This window comes from Brachypodium distachyon, chromosome 4 (assembly GCF_000005505.3).
Source record: "Brachypodium distachyon strain Bd21 chromosome 4, Brachypodium_distachyon_v3.0, whole genome shotgun sequence".
Lineage (NCBI taxonomy): Eukaryota > Viridiplantae > Streptophyta > Magnoliopsida > Poales > Poaceae > Brachypodium > Brachypodium distachyon.
The window spans coordinates 27,139,073-27,157,180 of record NC_016134.3 but is presented as its reverse complement, the minus strand read 5'-3'; the positions used below and the strand labels follow the sequence as shown (position 1 = coordinate 27,157,180).

The window sequence follows — 18,108 nt, the reverse complement described above, 5'->3', positions numbered from 1 at the left end:
CAATGAGATATTTTTTCATGCGAAGAATTTGCATAATTTTTTCACTAGGTCCTTCCCAAGGTCTATCTTTCAAAAATTTGCACAAAAAAATCGGAGGTCTAGAAAAGCAAAGAATTTCTTCTCTCACATAATGAAGAATTATACTCTTTTCCGTTACATGAGCTTTCTTGGAGTTTTCCGCACAAAGTTTGGATAAAGTAAATCGTGTCGTATGGCATGTGTATGGTAAGTACTATTGCTTGTTAGGTCATCATAATTGGCCGGATATATGCAAACATACACATTTATTTGGTCCATCCTGCTTATCCAACCATCTTCTACTGCCGATCGAACACGATCTAAACCTGACCCACTTAGAATATGTAGGCAACCAAAGAAAAAAAGGTGGGTCACATACGTTCCAGTAAAAAGACATGGATCCCATCTTGGGAAAGGACAGAGGGACATCAGCCGACGAAGATGCGTCACTTATAACAAGTCTCGTTCTTATTCGACTAGCACTAGCTGGTACAACACCAATATGTCACAATAAATTATTATATAAAAAAGAGAAATACATACATTAGAAATATTTTCAAGCCACCGTCTATACCGATTAAACCATTTATCCACATCTCTCATCTCAAAATGTGTCAATTTATGTCCAATTCAAAAATGTGCGTGGTTGATTCAAGGATACATGAATGCTGCCCACAGGTTGCACTTGCACACGCTTGGCCACGCCATTGCACGGAGCACGCGGTCCTTTGACTTCTTTCTAACCATAGCACACACAAAGCTAAAAACCGACGATAAATAGATAAACCAAACCAATCACCCAAAATAAAAAAGAGCAACACCCCGTTAATCAGACCAGCCTTCACCGCAACGCACTCCCTACCCACTCGCTGCAGCCGAGGCCCCACAGGGGGCGGGGCCCCAGGTCGCAGTGACTGAGGCCGGGCATCAGCCGGGTCACGGCCTCCGGATCTTAATCAAATCGAATGGGGAATTTTGACGTCCGCAAGGACAAAAAGTCTCGCCATTTTCTCCTCTCTTCTCTGCTCTGCCTCTCTTCCGTTTCCGGGTTTCGCTTTCGCTCTCCTCCTTCGCTCCCGCAGAGGCTCCGAACCAAATCCAGCTGAGAGCAGCAGCAGCAGCAGCGGGGATAGACGAGATTGTTTTGCCTTGTTGTTCTAACGAACTGGTTAGTTTGTTGTAATCCTGTTGCTGCCTGTATCTCTCTTCTCGCGGCGGCGCGGCGCGGCGGTGGCGTAAACCCTAGCCGGAGTTTGGAGGCGCGGCGTGGGGGGTACGGCAGTGCTGCTGCTGCTCGGGCAGTCAGTGCCGGCGGACGAGGGCCCGCGATTTGGCGCGGGTTGAGCTCCGGATCGCCCTTCGATTCGGGGGCGAGCGGGTGTCGCGGGCTGCAGGTGGCCGGCGGGTGGCCTCGAGCGAGCCTTTGGCGGTGAGTTTTCCTTTGCCCCGTGTTCCGCTCCGGTTGGTTTAGTTTTCCGGGGATGAGATGGCTGTTGTTGCTGCCTGATTTTCGCCCGGTTTGAGACTGGGGCTGCGATCTGGGGGCGTATCGGGGAGCTTCGGGTTGCTTAATTCTGCTTGTGTCTGTTGCTGTTTCTTTCCTTGGGTGGATTTGGCGCTTTTCGTTGCCTGGTTCTGCCGGATTTGAGGTGGGGAAGTTTGCTTTGGATGCCTTTACATGCTGGTTTGCGGTTGTTTTTGGGGGCGGTGGAGGTTGACGTTTGGTAGATTTGTGCAGGGAAATACTAGTCTAGATCCCATGCCTGAATCCTAAAGTTGCAGTCTTATGGTTGTTTTTTCAGGGGATGCTGGCTTGTTCCTGCTCAATTTTGGTGGATCTTGCGGGCGTGCTGTGCAGGATGGCGCGTTGAGTGGTGTGTCAATCGATCTTGGAGTGGTTTCTGCTGAGCTCGGGGCTGCCATTGCCTGCAAGGATGGTGTCGTCAGGGCCGCCCAATCCGATGGGGCCTGGGCAGCCAGGTGGCTCTGCTTCGCTTCTCCGGACGAGCTCTAGCCTGCACAGTGGTGGCCAGCAAGGAATGGGTGCTGGTGGTGGCCTGCTTCAGTCGCAGTCCCCATTTTCATCTCTCGTCTCCCCGCGCCAGTTTGGCGGAAATGGCCTGCTTGGAGGGTCCTCGAATGTCTCCTCCCTGCTCAATCGGCCATCGTATGGAAACGGGGCTCCTATGTCAGGTCCAGGACAAATGCCAAATGGCGGGGTTCAGATGAATACTCTACAGCAGAGAGGGGGACTTGATGGTGCTGGTGATTTGATTGGCGCTGGGGTATCTGATCCCGCGTCATTTCCATCCTCCGCCCAAGTTAGTTTGGGCAACCACCTAGGTTCAGATAGCCTCCAGCATCAGCAAATGGAAGTGCAGGATTTGCAGCATCAACATGAGCAGCAACAACAGCAGCATCAACTTCCAATGTCATACAACCAGCAGCAGTTGCCATCACAGCAGATGCAACCACAAGTTACAGTGAAGTTGGAGAATGGTAGCAGCATTGGTGGAGTCAAACTTGAACAACGGATTGGACAGCATGACCAGAATGGTCCAACCCAGATGATACGCAATGCTGGCAATGTAAAATATGAGCCACATCACTTGCAAGCGTTGAGGGGTTTGGGTGCAGTGAAGATGGAGCAACCAAATACAGATTCATCAGTGTTCTTGCAGCAACAGCAGCAACAACAGCAGCAGCACCATCATTTGCTGCAACTCACAAAGCAGAATCCTCAAGCTGCTGCGGCTGCCCAACTGAACCTCTTGCAGCAGCAGCGGATCATGCAAATGCAGCAGCATCAGCAGCAGCAACAACAACAGCAGCAGCAGCAACACGTTCCGAAGAATATGCCTTTACAGAGAAACCAATTACAGCAGCAGCAGCAGCAGCAGCAGCAACAACAACAACATCAGCAGCAACAACAACATCAGCAGCAACAATTACTTCGTCAACAGAGTCTAAACATGAGAACTGCAGGAAAGCCACCTTATGAACCAGGTACCTGTGCAAAGAGATTGACCAATTACATGTATCATCAACAACACAGACCACTGGTATGTTCTTTTTTCTGTTGTTTTTCGAACAACTGATTATATTCACCAAGCAAAAGACAGGTGTTTACAAGTTGGGAATTTACTTATTTGTTTTGATGCAGGATAACAATATCGAGTACTGGAGAAACTTTGTCAATGAGTATTTTGCCCCAACGGCTAAAAAGAGGTGGTGTGTATCTCTTTACGGAAGTGGTCGTCAAACTACCGGTGTCTTCCCTCAGGTTTAGTATTACTGTTGCTTTGTGTTCTGTACATTTTTCTGTTTCGTTTCCATATTTTTGACATGCAAGTAAATTGGAGCATTTTGGAATAGCGTAGTATTCCTATTATACTTTTGCCTTTCAAATTCTTACTTTATAACTTCCCATATGTCTATGCGCTTTCAGGATGTCTGGCACTGCGAAATATGCAATCGGAAGCCTGGCCGGGGTTTTGGTAAGCACCATTTTAATTTGCACATTTTCCTCCCTTACTCATGTTTTAAGTTTGATCTTATGTTTGTTCCTTAACAGAGACAACAGTTGAAGTCTTACCGCGATTATGCCAGATCAAATATGCAAGTGGTACACTGGAAGAACTATTGTATATTGACATGCCACGTGAATCCCAGAACACATCTGGTCAGATCGTGTTAGACTATACAAAAGCAATCCAGGAAAGTGTGTTTGATCAATTACGTGTGGTACGTGAGGGGCATCTAAGGATAGTTTTCAATCCAGACCTCAAGGTATTGTTTTTTCAACTTTATACTATGTTCTTCATGTCACCATGGTGTCTCTGAATAAGTTGTGCCTTTTGGACTAACATATTGCAACATACCACACTATTTACTTTTTTGAAGATCGCATCTTGGGAGTTTTGTGCTAGACGTCATGAGGAACTTATTCCACGGCGATCAATAATACCACAGGTTTAAAAAATTATAATGTATATAGACATAGTTTCACAAACAGATCATGGATCTTATTCTGTATATTCAATTTGATGATAATGGTTTAATATATGTATGCACTTAAATGCTGAATCCAGGTTAGTCAGCTTGGCACGGTTGTACAAAAATATCAGGCTGCTGCTCAAAATTCAGCGAGTTTAACAACTGAGGACATGCAGAATAATTGCCAATCGTAAGGAGATTTACCCTGATGTATTTAATACATTCCATTTTATGTTCTTTCCTCAAGTCATTTAGTCATTTTTGTATTCTGTACATTTTTATCATTTGGCTTACTCAACCAGATGCTGGTGCTATCTATTTTCTTATCATTGATGGTCTGTCCACATCTTTTTTTTTTCCTACCATTGATGGTTTGTCCATATGGTTCCTGCATGCACACATGTGATCTTTTGATATTTATCATCCGCCTTCCATGTAAAGGCGCTATTTGAGGGGTAGATCTAGTTCTAGGCTTCGTTAGTGTGTAGTTCTAGATGAATTGGCCACCATGGCAAGTTGGTAACCAAGATATATACATGTGATACCTCAGCCTGGCCACTCAGTATTTCTTGACTGTTGCAGTTAAATCTTTTAGCCTATGACCCTAATCACCAAACCAAACCAACTTGATTTACTGTTTTAGGTGAAGCAAGGATAATAGTGCTAGGGATAAGCTGGTCTTTTGTAAACAACAATAGCATTTTGGAGCATATGAATGACCATCCCAAACCAAACCAGCTTGATCTCCTGTTTGTTCTCTGAAGTTTCTTATTAAATGATTTCTCTGTAAGTTTAAGCGCCTTTGGGTAGTGAGGCGATTGTTGTCATTTTCAGCAGTCAAGAAGTAAACCAAAGTTTGTATTCTATCTCTCCCTTTGCCCCTGCACAAAATCCTGTACTACCAAATCTGCGGGTCAAATTTTCCATCATGAGCAGTAAAATAAATTTGTTTGACTGCAACAATTGAGTCATTGATAGGAAATTAAATTATCAGGAGATTCGATACAAGATGATGTGCCAGTGTTTTCGCTCTATGTAGAGTGATTATGTTTTCCGCAATCTTTTATGGAAATCTCATTTATTTTATCCCTAAAGAATTCCTTGGCTAGGTGTGAGTGACCAATTTAGATGCCTTTTTTGCATCCTGAATGCAATCCTTAGTCCTAGGTGATACACCGTGTTATAAGCTATGTTGCACCGATATGGGGATACAGATACAGAGACATGGGATATGGCATTTTCCAAAAACAGTCATACAGGGATACGGTGAATATATATATGTAAATAATTAACAAAAATTGTTAGACAAGATATATTGAGATGAGATAAAAAAAATACTGACCCATTTGTTGCATGCCTGTGCCTCCAATAGTCCAATCCATGTCTCCTAATGGGTATAAAAAAACAGCAGCAACACAAACACATAGAAATAGATTAGCAACATTAGCACTAAAGCAGAGAGAAGAGAGGTTACCTGCTGCACAATGGTTCTATAAAAGGAAAAACATAATGCAGTCAGCGACAGCACAGCAGCACACCAAATATAACAGAGGGAGAGGGGATTCGGAGGGGCTAGAGGGAAGATGGAAGATGGAAGAGGGGTTACGGGTTACCTGTTGCCTGCCGGATCCCGGACACGGCAGAACAGAGGGCGGACGGTGCAGGGTATTGGCGGCCGTGCGGCGCGGCCGACGAGGAGCCGAGTGTCATTGGGAATTGAGCGGCGGCGTCCAGCGAGTCGAGCGGCAGCGGCCGGCGGTGGCACGGGAGCAGCCTCGCAGGATCGAGGGCAGCGGGTCGGGATCGAGCCGCGAGTGGATTCTCCTTCTGTGTCTTCACCTCCAAGGTTAGGGTTTCTTTGTTGGGCTGTTGGGCCATCCCGATCCAGCCATATCACGTACGTGTCCCCCAGTATTCTGGCGGTATCCCTGCTTCCTTTGTTTTTTTGAAAATCCTGGGATACTTGGGGACACCCATATCACGGCGTGCCAGCATACGGATATGGCGGTGCTAGCCGTATCGGTGCTCCGTAGGTTAAAAGGCAATAGGTCATTATACATCATACACAGTACTATCGATGAGTAAGACTTGATGTGTCTTCGCCTGCAAGGTTACGGTTTCTTTGTTGGGCTTTCGGTCCGCATCACATACGTGCCCCCCTGTATTCTGGCCGTATCCCTGTTTTTTCTCTTTTTATTTTGCAAATCTGGGGATACTTTAGTGAAACTGGGCCAGTAGTTTGACCATATAAAAATTCCAGAGTCAGAGTTTGGCCTGGACTAACTGGGTGTCAGCCAGTCAATATGCAGAAATGATACCAGAATAGAGAAATAGTGGGTTCGAACTTTAAATGTTATAGTTGGGTGATCAAAATGAACGGTGCGAGCCTGTCCACCGTTGTTTTGGTCTTTTGTTAAAGAGACCTGCCTGAGTCTTATTTATGCCCAATAAAGTGAGTCCCCGTGAGCCAGCAGTTGGATCAGCTTCACAGGGTAAATGATCAGTCTGGTTTCAGTTACCAATATTATGTAGTGGCAAGCTGATGCTTTTACATGTATTTGTTGGTATTGAGCAAAATAGGATGTGTTATTTTCGAAGTTATTATCTGTGGGCCACAAACGACTATTTATTGTTTTGCTGGTGCAACCACAAAATGTTCATGCATAAATATAAGCCTTATATGCACGATTTGTGCTCTTAAACTTCTTTGCCTTAACTATACATGCATTATCTTTTGCTTCCCCATCAATGACATAACTTATCATGTCTAACATTGTGTGCTCTTCAGGGCAGCATGTAAATCACATTCTTCTTACTTATCTTGCTAACTTTTTCTTTGAGTAACTTATACCATTCACCAACTACATCAATTTTTAATTTATATTGTACCTTTTGAGTTCATCCAATTGTACTTATATTGCAATCTTGTACTGTTAGGTTTGTTTCATGTGCTCGCCAATTGGCTAAGGCCCTGGAGGTGCCTTTGGTAAATGATTTAGGATACACAAAGCGATATGTCCGCTGTCTTCAGGTACACTCTGACCTGACATAGTTTCCATTCATGTGTTGTATTTTTAAGCATCCATCATTGATGTTATTGTTAGATTGTTTGCTAAGTTTGCATTTTGTAGATATGATCATTTTTTTTCTGATGTTTTTCCTGTAATAAATTGATATTCCCAGATCGCGGAGGTGGTAAACTGTATGAAAGATTTGATTGATCACAGCAGGCAGACTGGATCTGGACCAATCGGTATGACATCCTAATTCTGTTTATTTAGTCGGTCAATCTTTATTTATCAGCATTAAGAAAAAAAAATCACATCCATCTGCACTCGCACTTCTATAACACCTAGGTGAGTACTTCTTGATTATATATATTTCACCAGTATTTATTTACTTAAGTTTCCTTGCTATACATTTTATACTTGTAGTCAAGCCCCTCAAATATGGTAGACCAGTTGACAACACTGTAATTGTTGTTTCGTTCCAGTGACCATCTAACACAACTCATAACCAGGCTTAAAACTTAAAAGGCTAGTTTGGGTTTGTATCCTAGGCGGGGTCCAGATTCGCTCCGATTTGAGTGGGTTTGTGGTTCGTAGATTTGTGGTTCACAAAATCGCGCGCATCAGACAGCAAAATTGGGAAGATTGGCGTGAACTAACCTGTTTCCAAGGATAACTTTACCCTACGGTGGCCCATCCCCAGCGCCCAGCAGGCCAGGACCAGCAACACGGCGAGAACAATGAAGATGTTGTGGCTGCTGGCTGGCACATCACTGCTGAGTAGCAGCAGGCCCTGTGTTCTTTGCCTGTGTGCATGGTGGACGTGGTCTCCTCCGGCGTGGTGCAGCAGCTGCCTCGGTGCCTGGCCAGTACCACGACGCTCAGGCAGACGGTGACTGCAGCAAAACAGTGGCGGCCATAGTACCACAAAGATGCACGGGCGGGGGCAGGCACTGCTCTAGTCCTCGGATTTGTCTTTAGCACGCAGATGCATGGGCGGGGGGAGGCGCTGCTCTAGTCCTCCTCTGATTTGGCTTTTGAGAGTTGGGAAATTCGTGGGGGACAGGAATCTGAAGCGGATGAACAGAGCAATGCCTGGGATTTGGATTTGAGAGAAGAGCGTGTGAGGAATTTCGGGGAAGTAGATGCTGTTGACATTTTGGAGAATATGGAGGGTGGGCCTCAACTGAGCCAAGTTCTAGCCGTACACGGGTTTATGTTCAGATTTTAGTTGACATTTTATTGCTGCAATTAATATCGGGGAAGACGATGGATGTGATTTTCAACTACTCACAGTGTGACGGCAAAAAAAAGAGAGGAATACATAATTTTATAGTGAATCTGGGTCAATGAATTGGAATAATTGCACTCATGAATCGATAGCCAGATTTGCGAACCTGAATTGTGAATCGAGCAAACCTCGAATCTGGTAAATAACTTAAACCGTGGATAGCTTGACCGTTCTTTCTTGATCACATGACTAAGGATCCATTTGTGATTAGCTCTTTAACCACAAGCAGCATGGTCATGTGTTCATGGGTCTCATTATTCCCTCTGTTTTTATTTATAGGGCGTATAAATTTTTCTGCCTTTTTCCGTAATGTAAGGCGCGTGCCGGTCCGCCCACCCGCCCGCGCGATTTGCATGCGCACAGAGCCGCGATGGCTCGATTAGCTCTAACTGAAAAGTCGTGCGCGCTGTTGCTCCGTGGAGAAAAGGCAGGTGGCCTGTGGTTTTGCATGCATGCGTGCATTCTGACAGGGCATTGAATGAGTGGTCCATTACTCGCGGGCGAAGGCAGTTAGGCTGGAGAGAGCCCGCTTCTCCATTACTCGTATGCGGCAGTTGCATGCGGAAGGACAGTGCCCACTACTGGATGTCTTCGCGTTAATATTCGCGCTAACAAATACACGCCCTATAAAAAGAAATGGAGGGAGTAATGCCCTATAAAAAGAAATGGAGGGAGTAATACTTATGAATGCATCTCTGCACAAAATACTTCTAATACTCCCAAGACTGACAGTGCTGCTGGGAACGGGCCTGCATGTTTCCTGCTAATTTCTTAATTCATGGTCACAAAACACTGTAGCTTATTAGGAACTTAGGATGCCATTGACACGGTGTGGTATCTAGTGTCACTAATGCCTGCTGTTTGATTTTTTATGTTATGTTCATCTACTTGTATAACCCACTGTTTAATTTTTATTCCAGCTAGCCTGCATAACTTTCCTCGGAGGACTTCATCAGGAATCAACCCTCTTCAATCACAGCAGCAGCAGCCTGAAGAGCAGCCGCCTGTTCCCCAGAGTTCAAACCAGAGTGGTCAAAATTCCGCTGCCATGGTTGGTGTGCAGGCTTCTTCCTCTGCCAATGCTGATGTGACATCAAATAATCCTCTCAGCTGTGTACCCTCTACATCAGCACCCTCACCATCTGTTCCCGGACTCCTCCAAGGAGCGATGGACTCTAGACAAGATCATCCAATGAGCAATGCAAATGGTCTGTATAATAACAGTGGAAATAACGGTGCAATTTCCAAGGTGAACTCCACAAGCTCATTGCAGTCAAATCCATCTACATCTTTACCTTCTCAGGGGCCTACATCATCCAATAACAATGTGATGCCCGCCCCTCAGAACACAAACCAACTCAGTTCCCCAGGGGTATCATCAAACCTGCCTCCTATGCAGCCACCTCCAACTCGTCCTCAGGAGCCTGAGCCAAGTGATTCTCAAAGCTCGGTTCAGAGAATCTTGCAAGAGATGATGTCATCACAAATGAATGGTGTTGGACATGTAGGCAATGATATGAAGAGATCAAACGGACCTGCCCCTGGTATTAATGGGGTTAATTGCTTAGTTGGTAATGCTGTCACAAATCACTCGGGAATGGGAGGTATGGGGTTTGGTGCTATGGGAGGGTTTGGTTCAAATCCTGCAGCAAGTGGGCTGAGAATGGCAATGGCAAACAATGCAATGGCAATGAATGGCAGGATGGGAATGCATCACAGTGCACATGACCTATCACAGTTGGGCCAGCAGCAGCAACACCAGCAGCAGCATGACATAGGAAATCAGTTGTTGGGTGGACTTAGAGCAGCAAACAGCTTCAATAATCTTCAGTATGACTGGAAACCCTCTCAATAGGGACCGGGAGCATGTGAAGTTCATTAGTATGATGATGATGCAGCTGCACTCACTGGGTCCATTTCTCATCAGTGACAGTGCTATTCACCCCCTTGGGTGAAAGCATTATGGAGCATCAATGGCACATGGTGTCATGGAAAGGAATCATAAGCGATGGCAAGCATCCGAGCTGGCCAATGTGTATCATTCCTGTAATGGACTAGAATCTGCCTTGGTTACCTTACCGAAAGATAGAGTTAAAGGATTAGAACCTGCCTGTAATGGCCACCGCTGGTGTCGGTGTTTGATGTTATTTCTCACCCGGAAAAGAAGTTTTCCCTCTCTTTTTTTCCTTGACGGATGACATCCGGTATGTAATTTATCATCGCCCCTACCTGTAGCAATCATATGTGCTGATATCTTCTCCTTGCCTCAGGATTCCTGCTTTGTAGACTTACCCTACTCTTATCATATTGACTAGTGGAAATATCAGGAATGTTTTATCTTTAGGCTTGCTGCGAGATCTGTCTGGGAAAATGAGCATTCAGCCATAACCAAGTGTTTGGATCGTTTTTTCTTTGTTTCTCTTGAAACAAGAGGTTTAATCATCTTTGTCTGTCTGATCAAGAACTACAAGGTTTCGGTACGCTTTCCGAACCTCTACACACATGACCCAGCACGAGTGTCCTTGTACTGAATTTATATTTGTTGATGTTAATGCATGCAGATCAGATGAAACAGAGTGAACCCTGCTAGACTTATTTTTTCCCGTTGCCAAAATACTGTTGGACACGACTATACAGCGACGTGCCCCCCTTAAGATAGCGTGCGGCGTCCTTCTCCCCGCTCGCGCGCGATTTGCCAGCCGGCCGGCGCGTCCGTTTTCGTTTTGTTCCGCGCGTGAATTAGCAGATGGCTTGGGCCGGCCAGCCCATCTTCTCCTTTAACTAGTCTAATTAACGCATCAGAAAATCATGGACTGCCCTAAAAAAAATTCAGAAAATCCTGGACAATCATTTGACTTCTAACCGACATTGGTTAGACCTTTTCCTTCTATAGAATACAACAATTATTTTTGGACGAAGCTATACCACGACCGACATACGCACATACGCATGTTTGTCCGTGCCTTCCTAACAGTGATACTTATCTAGTTAATTGTGACTACTTATTAGGTTAATTAGGGATGCTTAACATGTTAACCATGCCTACTAATCAACTTAACTTAGGTTACTTACGGGTTTATTATGCTTACTTAAGTTAGTTGATGATACTTACCAGATTAATTGTGCCCACTTATCAGGTGAACCGTGCCTACTTATCGGATTAATCGTGCCTGAAACAACAGTTATTTTTGAACAAAACTATACCACGACCAACTATACGCACATGCGTATCCACATAGGATTGTAAGGTCAACCGTGCCTTCTTAACAGGGATACTTATCTAATTAATTGTGCCTTCTTAACAGGGATACTTATCTAATTAATTGTGACTACTCATCAGGTTAATTGGGGAGCTTACCATGTTAACCATCCCTATTCACCAAGTTAATTCAGAATACTTACATGTTAATTATGACTACTTTCCAAGTTAACTGAGGATACTTACCAGGTTAATTATGCCTAATTATCATGTTAACCGTGCCTACGTACCAGGTTGATTGAGAATATTTACCAGGTTAACTCATGCCTACTTATCGGATTAATTATCTTACCACGTAATACTTACCATGTTAATTGTGCATATTTACCAGGTTAGTTCGTGACACTTACCGGATTAACTGTGTCTACTTATCGGGTTAAGTGTGCCCACTCACCGGGTTAACTGTGCATACTTACCAGGTTGATTGTGAATATTTACTAGATTAACCCGTGCCTACTGGTTAATTATCTTACCACGTTAATTACATATACTTGCCATGTTAATTTGTGACACTTACCGGATTAACCATGTCTACTTATCGGGTTAAGTGTGTCCACTCACCGGATTAACTATGCATACTTACCAGGTTGATTGTGAATATTTACAAGATTAACCCGTGCCTACTTACCGGGTTAATAATCTTACCACGTTAATTACATATACTTGCCCTGTTAATTTGTGATACTTACCGGATTAACCATATTGTACTTGCCGGGTTAAGTGCGCCTACTCACCGTGGCAAATAACAGAGAACAAATCGAGTTATAATTGTGCATGAGCTGAATATACTTGATGGAGCATGGATGCTAACAAATTCTCACCTCGATGCCCAGATGCACACCCTAAACACACTTCATTGAACAAAACATTGGAATGAAAGCATGTAACAAAATCAAACATTTGTGTATCTATATGCGGATCATGTGGCATATAAAGAGAACCATGAACTCGAAAATAATATCCGACCATAGGAGAACCACAGAATGATGGCCAAACCTCCTGGTACCACCCACACTATCTACACCCATCGTATTCACCAATCACGTGTACACTCCTTTTTTCTTAATCCTCTGCCCATCTGATTAGTACTCCGCAGATGAATGGTTGGTCTTAGGTTCCTCTCTCTCTCCTCCGCTTCCTTTCAGTCTCACGCGAATCCACTGCCTCAGCGCCGCCGCCGGCATGGCTGCTGCACCTTGCCGGTCCGACCGCCTGCTGCCCCGCCCCCGCTAGCCGTTGTTTCCTAACCCCGCCCCTGCGTGCCTCGAAGCGCTCCGCCACTACCGTACCGCTGCTCTGCTTCCTCGCGGACGCCGGACAGAAGAAGCAGGAGCGCACTGGGAGGCCAAATCCCTCAAGGGTGGCGGCACCGGTGGAGCGCGTGAAGCTGCATGTCATGTACAGGGGCATTGCCGACCGGGTACCTTCTTCCCCATCGCGGGCTATGGATTTGGTATAGTTTCGGTTTGTGCATCCCCATCATGGGCCGTGGACAGAGAATTTTGTGCTCTTGATTTTGATTTTGGCTTGCAGTTTCTCTTCGAATTGAGAGGTGCTTGTACTTTGATTGATCCATGAGGTACTTTGATTAATGAGATGATTGATGAGGTACTTAGAAAGGTACTGTGATTGACAAGGTACTGTGATTCTGAGTACCATCATCTACCATGGGTACATGACGAGGTACTAGTTTTTAATAAATGTTTATGTTGTAATTTTGTATTGGTACATGATGTACATAATTTGATCTGTCCAGATACCTAAAAACTGTTAAGGTACATGTCATGTACCACATGATGTATTTGTATCATAATCTCATGTACACGAGGTACTTAAAAACTGATAAGGTACATGTCACGTACAATAATTTGTACTTAAAATCTGTTAAGGTACAATACACATATCTTAATGTAATCAATTTGTACTTATAAACATGTCATGTACCATAATGTACTTAAAAGTGGAAGAGAAAGAGAAGAGAGAGGAGCAGAAGTTGTCAGCCGGTCAGGCTTCTAATCCCCCATTAAATTTAAAGTGTGATAAATTAACTAACAGAAAGACCAAATATGTGGCTACGAGGGGTTGCAGGCAGTGAGGGGTGCACCACCTCCGCGTTCAGAATGATGCGGTATCCGAAGGCCCCGGCGCAGGTGAAGATGTTGTGGCATCATAGTAGGCATAGCTGTAGGCGTCCGACAGATGCACTTGAACGCCGCTGAGTAGCTCGTTGGTCCGCATGCCGCCGCCAGCGTGCCATACTCGTTGCTGCAGCAATACCTCGCGCTACCATAGGTGTTGCATGCCCTCTTGCGCTTGCGTGCACACACCAGCAGAGGTGACGCCGGAGGGGAGGCCAGTGCATGGCGGGGAGGTGGCGCCGTTCAGAGCGCGCGCGCGTGAGGGTCCGAGGACGACCCTGGCCCAGCTGCGCCGCGCGCCCCGCGAGCCCTTTGCAGCGGCCGGCCCGCGCGCCCTTCGCGGCCGCCGCCGGTCGCGCGCCCATTGTAGCCGTCGCTGCCCTTGGTGGCCGCCGCTGCCGCTGCTCTTCGCGGTCGCCGCGCGCCCGGCCCTTGCAACAGCCGCGCTGCCCTTCGCGGTCGCCGCCGCCGCGAGCCCTTCCCCGTGCGCCGCCGCCGCCGCGCTTCGTGGCCGCCCCGCGAGCCGCTGCCCTCTGTGGCCGCCGCTATCGCTGCTGTTCGCGGTCGCCGCGCGTCCCTTGCAGCCGCCGCGCTGCCCTTGGTAGTCGCCGCCGCCGCGAGAGCCCCCCCGGCGCGCCGCCGCCTCCGCTCTTCGTGGCCGCCCCGCGCGCCGCTTGCTGCCTCCGCTGCTGCCCTTCGTGGCCGTCGGCCCGCGCCGCCGACAAGATCGATCTGGAGGAGGAGAGAGGAGGAGGTCGAGGGAGGAGAGAGAGGACGAGATCTGGGGAGCCGGAGGAGAGAGGAGGAGAATCGGGAACATCACGCGCGCTGTTAGTTATCGCGTGATGCGTTTGCACGAATCTGAGACCACGCTGGGCGCGTTTCCCAGTTAGATTGTCCGAATATGGTTTAATAGCAGACTTTTTTTCCCGTTGCCAAAATATTGTTTAATAGTAGGCATAAATAACAGATTCATTTTTTGTACTTGTAAATTTAGGGGAAAAAATAGTTTTGCAACCTGTGCAAAAATAATAAGTGTAGTGATTGACAATCGTTTAATTGCATAATCTAACGGCTACGAGCGCTAAAGGAGTGATTTGGTCAGAGCTTGACATGGGCCGCATTCTCCTCTGCGAAGCCATCGACAAATATAGATGCTGCAGCCAGGCCTTGCACGTATAGCCCAGAAAGGGAATCGCTATTGCTGGATCATTGTTCGCGTTTAGGGTTTTTTCAACAGAGACAGATTGGCTATTTTTACAACTCAGTTAGGTGAACGTATAGACGCACAAGAGATAGTTGAATACCAATAGATGCATTATTACACGTTTTGCTTTGCAGATGAAGATTGTGTTTCTGTTGTGATTGGCCAAAGGAAAAAAATTAGCCAATTTATTATAGGGCCAGATGAACGACGATGACCGAGTAAATCACATGACGCCATGACCAAATCATGTCGTTACAGCAGCTCATAATGAACTATTTGCTTCCTTTTCTTGAACTTCTTCTCCTGAGACCCACCTCGATTTGCAGATGCATCGTTACTAATCATCGATTCAGGGGTACACACGTAGATTAAGAGTATTGTATGACTATTTTTTTACTATCCTAATCATGTCACTAGTTTTAGTAGTGCATCTGAAAAATCAAATAAATGAATGCTCTTGTGGTGCGTTTGGTACAAATTCAGCTTCACGGATTTGGTGGAGCTAGTCATTCGTAGCTTCACTTTTTCGTGTAGTGAAGTTATGATCACTTCGTAAATGTAATAAGATAAAACTACTTAACACCTTCTAATCACCTCCGGTTCTAACTCCACGAAAAAGTGGAGCTACGAATGACGAGCTCCACCAAATCCGTGAAGCTGAATCTGTTCTATGATCACTTCGTAAATGTAACAAGGTACAACTACTGAATACCTAATTACCTCCGGTTCTAACTCCACAAAAAAGTGGATCTACGAATGACAAGCTCCACCAAATTCGTGGAGTTGGAACTGTCCCAAAACGCACCCTTAATTAATTTTTGAACTCCAATTTTCTATAGATATTTCTGTGATAACACAGGTTTGTCCAATTCTAACACTCCACTCAGCTCTGAATATTTGTGGCTAGAACATATTGATAAAAAGAAGTGTACTACGGTCCTTTCTGAACTAGTAGTGGGAGCCTAGGAGAATAAATAAAAGATGCTGGATCTGATGGTAGGAAAAATGAGGGAAGATGAGAGAGGAGGCCTACCTCAACCTGAATCTTGCATGTGTGATACTATATGAGAGGCTGCAAATCATCATATTCCGTAGCTCACAAGTATCCATCACATTACACATCAACTTTGCTTCCATCACAGGGTAGTTGTGATTAGTTGCACACATTACCACAAATATAATTAACCAGACGTGACATTTCTTAATGCTACTAGCCACTAGCTTAGCTTTGCAATGAAGGACCTGCAAGCACCAGATGGCACGGCATGAACCAATTGGCAGCTCAAAATTCAATTTTTATGGTTCGTGATCTATATATCCTTTATGTCTTTATCCTTCCTGTCCACAACATATATTCATCCATGATTGATATCCTGGAATTAATCTATGATGACGAGAGTTTATCTTAATTAGAATCGAGGACAAGGCGTGCTATCTTTTGTTGAAGTTCTACTTCAGATAAATTCTACGAAAGATGATCGCTTCTCATCACATAAAGAGAGAAAAAGTAGCATTTGTTTAGAGATTTATGATTCTTAAGAGTAGGATCAAGAGACGTGTTAACCCAAAAAAGGGGCCTAATTGTTAATTAATGAAGCATATATGAAACTAATCCACCATAAAGAAATCAGATGGATGATAAACTAAGCTAAGGATACCTTTATGATGATTAGGACACCTTTAATTTAAGCTATGCGCATATATCTCTGCATGATTAGAACTTGAATTCCTAAAATAACACTTCTGCTTTATGATCCAAAAGTTAAGAGAAAACTAAACGACACAATCAGAGCTCGGTGTCCCTGCAGCAATTAGTTAGTTGTAATGTCTTTGTTTAGACAATGTGTTGTCAATATCTTTGAGACCCAAAAAGAAGAAAAAAAAGGAAACTCTGAACCAACTACAGTTTTGCAATATTTCCAAAGGGGACCAAGAAACACCTTGATTTGAATTGCATGCAAAATGTCTCGTAGGTGTGTTCAAACCTGGTTTAGACAAGTTGAAAAACAACCAGTGATGAAAATTTCAAACGGAGTACTAATTTTCATATAACATTTGCAAAAATGGTAATCTCCTTGCAGTAATTCCAGTGGTATAAACACCCTGACATATCGTTGTAAGTGTTTTGGGCCACTGGGCTCATTTAGGCTTTATCAGGTTAAAAAAATAATACGTATCAATTGGATAAATTTGAATCACATTTTGAGACCAACGGAAGCGGCAAATGCATCTTGCAATTGTATGGAGGCATTCTTATCGAATTTTCACCGGTGCTCATTCTTCGCCTAATATACCCTCACAATATTTCCTTGTCTCCATCTGACTTGTCTGGCACATAAAATGCGCCTGATTTTGTTATACTAATCTCGCAAGAGAGAGAGAATATCCTGAAACGACAAGAAAAACACAAAAAAAAGTTTAGTATCCTCTAATCCAGTTGGCCACTGGCCAAATAATTAACATCACAAGTTTTGGAAGGACCTATATATCTGCACTGGCTGTGAGCCTGTGATCCACAGAGCCTATACAAGTCGCAAGGACCTGGCTATATCTTGCCGGTTGGACTTCTTCTCCTTATTGTTGGACTGTAGTAGTACATCATTTTCTTCTAAGTCGCCGTGGACTATCTTGTGAACTCTTGTCAACTTAGGCGTTTTCTTATTTGTATTATTTTCTCTATCTAAGAAACAACCCTTCAGAAAATATCGTACGGAATCCTGCATTCTACACATATCCCGAGCGCAAATATAGACTTTCAAGGACTGGAAGAATACTTGGTCTGGGATAAGTACAAGGACCTAAACCAAACCAAACCAGTTTTGGAGTCAACTTGTGGTCCTGAAGTGCTAAATTAAATATAGGTCCCTTGCTGCGATCAGGTCAACCGAGGCAGATACAGAGAATCTCTCGTCGTATTTGAATTGGTAAAAGATCGGTGATCTCCAGTGTTAAAATAGACAACTTTATCATTAGTCTTCCCGCAAAAAAAAAAACTTTAGTCCGTTGCCGGGGTATCAGTTTCTTTCGAGGAAATGGGTCAGAATTATCGTTGTGAGTTCCCCATCATACAATAGCTTGGAAATATATGTGTTATCCGAAGACGATTGTGTTTGATGTGGACGATTTTCGTAGGGAGGATACCGATGGATCAACGGATGCCCCTAGTTATACTCTAATAGTACTCTATTGCA

At 44.7% G+C, this 18,108-nt stretch overlaps 1 protein-coding gene across 1 annotated transcript; it reads left to right on the top strand.

Annotated features, from left to right (window-relative positions):
* Window positions 1-1,040: 1,040 nt before the first annotated feature.
* On the top strand, window positions 1,041-10,656 carry LOC100844409 (transcriptional corepressor SEUSS). The gene is made up of 10 exons (XM_003577681.4): window positions 1,041-1,447; window positions 1,821-3,080; window positions 3,182-3,301; window positions 3,467-3,515; window positions 3,593-3,807; window positions 3,922-3,990; window positions 4,110-4,204; window positions 6,952-7,045; window positions 7,198-7,267; window positions 9,234-10,656. Exons 2-10 carry the CDS (start codon window positions 1,953-1,955, stop codon window positions 10,166-10,168), a joined length of 2,775 nt encoding a protein of 924 aa, XP_003577729.1. The 5' UTR covers window positions 1,041-1,447; window positions 1,821-1,952; the 3' UTR covers window positions 10,169-10,656.
* Window positions 10,657-18,108: the final 7,452 nt, after the last annotated feature.